We start from the raw sequence: 3577 nt of genomic DNA on the forward strand, positions 1-3577 counted from the left end.
ATTTCTGATGCACTTCCAGAACGATCAATACAATAAGTGTGGATTTATTAACCATTTCTCTGACAAGATAGGATTTTCTCAAGCAAAGGTAATCCTATCTTGTCAGCACTGAGTATGATATATAAAATTCCATTAGCATGCTTGATCCGAGTACAAGCAGGACCCTGAGGATTTATCCACTCGATTCACTGACAAGATAGGATTAATGTTTCTTTCCGCTGCTTATTTAGGTTTTTGGATGCAACTATATTTGCATTCTGGGCGAAGACATCAGTGGATATTGAACCAAAGAGAATTAGGCTGAAGTCAAGCAGTTATACTTCAAATACTATGCTTGACATTGTGACAGCAGCAACAGTGCAGGTATTGCAGCAACACTGTTTTTCCTGTCCCTCATAGTATTTAGCCTCATGTTTTTCTACTAAAAATAGAATTGCTTCTGTGATGACGCCTTAGTTTCTTTGCATGCGCGTGTGTGTATTGCTTTTGGTCTTATTCGTCTTTGTCTTTGCTTCATATCTGAACTAAGCTGTAATGAGAAGCCAGAAGATTTAATCCTATCTGCTAGCATGCATCAGTTTGAAGATAGTACTTATTTGTATTTGTTGAATCCTAATTATCTGTTTTCTTATGACAACCTAGGATAATGATATTATATGTTTCCGTCGCAGCACACGAACACTTAACTATGATATTATATGTTTCTGTTGCAACACATAGGCACTCACCTAGATGGGTATCTGTTATTCTGTGGTAGTAGGTGGGTATCTGTTGTTCTGTGATGTTGGGAATAGTTCCCTAGATGATATCTTCTGCAAGCGGTACCAAAGCGTCTGGTAGTGAGATTGGTGCCTTGATTGAGGTACGTCACTTTCAAGTGGAGTTTGGTTTGTTTTTCGTGAAGAATTAAATTCGAATTTGTGTAGGTTGTAACATTGCTCTATGGCTCTAAACATGCTACGAAAAGGAGACTTGATATGCTAGAAAAGAAGGCTCTAGAGTGCAGCGAGCCCACTGTTCCATCCAGCAAGCAGGTAAATGTGTTGATAGTCTAGGCGTCCTCTCTACATGTGTGATGATGGTTGCTGATTGGGTTTCTCTTCCATGCCAAGCTATAAGTGCTTGTGTTTCTCTCTACGTGGCATGCATCAGGTGTTCGATGAAATGCCTGCCCGAGCCTGGCAAGTTTTTGAAATGGCAAGCTAAGTAACTGAGTTCTTTTGTGCGCAACATCTAAGGATATGTCTGCTGCTGAGTAAGCTATTGGAGAAGGACCACTAACGAAATAATGGGTCAAACTCGATCTGTTTGACAAATTGAACAAAATGATTTGCATTGTAGTATAATTTGATTTGTATCGATTTAGTTTTATATTGGTTGTTGTCAAAGAATTTGTGAAATATTGAGGTTGATAATATATGTGGCGTTCGTTTTTATGTAATCATTGTTCACTAATATTTTGTCGAATATTTTATATTATATAGACATTACTAAGAACGTAAGGGGTCGCTCGTGCTCTGCAAAGGTACAAACAATCATGATTGTGGAGGAGCGTGACGACGAGGGTCGATTGGCGTCCGACCACGATTTGCATGTGGCTTGTGCTCGTCTCCACCGCGATGACACCCACCCATGTGCTCATCACCTTAATTGTTTAGATTGCTGAGTTTGGCAAGTTAGCAGCATAATCTTTTCCGAACAATCTACACTGTCTAACTGTGAAACTGACAGATGAGTGACTTTGAAATTTATAATCCTTCACCAAGGTGCATTGCATTTTACTCCACATGATAGATTTGTTCAATGTGTAAGGCTTTTAAGGTTTATAAAAATTCTTAACTTTTAAAAGATGCTAACACAAGAACACAAAATGGTAATTAGTATTTTTGAATTTTAATATATTATCATAATATGTTCACTCCGTAGCAACACACGGGCGTTTACCTATAACACATATGTACATAAGTTTTCGTGTTATTATACGGTTCCGTTGCAACGCACGGGCACTCACCTAGTTATATACATTAATTCCCATTGCTTCATACAACATCATCTTAATTTCATGTCAGCATCTACATAGGGTAATCTCGAGTTGTCGATATGAATAACATCAAATAAAGTAAAACAACCATGCATACTGTGAATCTCCCTGTCAAGTGTTTACAATCAGCAGATTTTTAAACGGACGGCACAGTTCTGCTGCTCTGGCTCTGCTCGGCCGCCGGCTCAGCGCATGGTTGCTGCTGCTGCGGCAGCCCCTGCTCCTCATGGTCTCCCAGCATCAAGGTGGCGGCGGGGACCACCTGCACCTGCACGTCGCTGCTCTGCTCGGCCGGTTCAACGCATGGCTGCTGCTGCAGCGGCAACCCCTGCTCCTCATAGTCTCTCAGTATCTCTAGGAAACCTTTCCGATAGACATTGTTGAGCCAGTCGTCGAAGTAGTCGAGCTCCGCCACTGCTGACTCAATGCGTCGACTCTGTTCCTCCTCGCCTCCGGCCATCAGGGGATCCCCGCCTTGTTCATGACCATGAACATAGCAGGGCATCAAGGTGGCGGCGGGATCCACCTGCACCTGCACGTCGCTGCTCTGCTCGGCCGGTTCAATGCATGGTTGCTGCTGCAGCGGTAACCCCTGCTCCTCATTGTCTCCCAGTATCTCTAGGAAACCTTTCCAATCGACATTGTTGAGCCAGTCGTCGAAGTAGTCGAGCTCCGCCTCTGGTGACTCAACGCGTCGACTCTGTTCCTCCTTGCCTCCGGCCATCAGGGGATCCCCGCCTTGTTGATGACCATGAACATAGCTGGGCATCAAGGTGGCGGCGGGGTCCACCTGCACCTGCACGTCGCTGCTCGGCTCAGCGCATGGCTGTTGCTGCTGCTGCTGCTCCCCATCGACATTGTTGATGTTGAGCAAGTAGTCGACGCTGGACTTGCCCAACTCGCCTCCGACCATCCGGGGATCATCCATCGTCGGGTAAGCAGTAGCACCGGTGAAGATGGCGCCGGCGGGGTCCTGCATCTGCTGCACCTGCACGTCGCGGATCACCTTGGTTGGCGGCGCCTCGGGGTGATCGCCTGTCGCCGTCCTCTTGGTATTGCATTTCTTCTTGGCCAGAGACGAGGACGAACGGTGCACCTTGCACAGCACGTGGTCGCCGCCGCCGCCCTGGGTGTCGTCGTACTCGGTCATGTGCCATCCCATCCTGTCGAAGCGATGGCGATGCCGACCCGACGTCCCCTCGTCCTCCTTCTCCTTGCGGCCGTAGGATAAGCTGCAGAACGTGGCGCCGGGCAAGCCCTCCACGGGCTTCGGGCCAGTCTCCGAGTGCCAGCACGTCCCGGCGGTCTCCACCGCGCGCAGCCTGTGCCCGCTGGCCCTTCCCACGCCGTTCTTGTATCGTTTCGGACAGTATAGGTACCACTGCCAGTTGTACCCGTCCTCCGTCACGTCGGTGCCCGGCACCGGCTCCAGGCCGGCGACCAGCTCCTCAGGAGCAGCGGTGTACACGTCCACGTTGTGGATGAAGGCTTTGTCGACGGTTCCGGCGCGGAGGCCGCGCAGGAGGGCGACGGACG

At 47.9% G+C, this 3577-nt stretch overlaps 1 protein-coding gene across 1 annotated transcript; it reads left to right on the plus strand.

Moving 5' to 3' along the window:
- The first annotated feature begins 2786 nt into the window (after positions 1 to 2786).
- On the plus strand, positions 2787 to 3272 carry LOC103644267 (uncharacterized). Its single transcript, XM_008667472.1, has one exon. It carries the CDS (start codon positions 2787 to 2789, stop codon positions 3270 to 3272), a length of 486 nt encoding a protein of 161 aa, XP_008665694.1.
- Positions 3273 to 3577: the final 305 nt, after the last annotated feature.

The sequence above is a fragment of the Zea mays genome, chromosome 1, assembly GCF_902167145.1.
Source record: "Zea mays cultivar B73 chromosome 1, Zm-B73-REFERENCE-NAM-5.0, whole genome shotgun sequence".
Taxonomy (NCBI): Eukaryota; Viridiplantae; Streptophyta; class Magnoliopsida; order Poales; family Poaceae; genus Zea; species Zea mays.

What these genes read in the sequence shown, in the direction of transcription:
- LOC103644267 (XM_008667472.1), top strand. Translation starts at nt 2,787, where the DNA reads ATGACCATGAACATAGCTGGGCATCAAGGTGGCGGCGGGGTCCACCTG.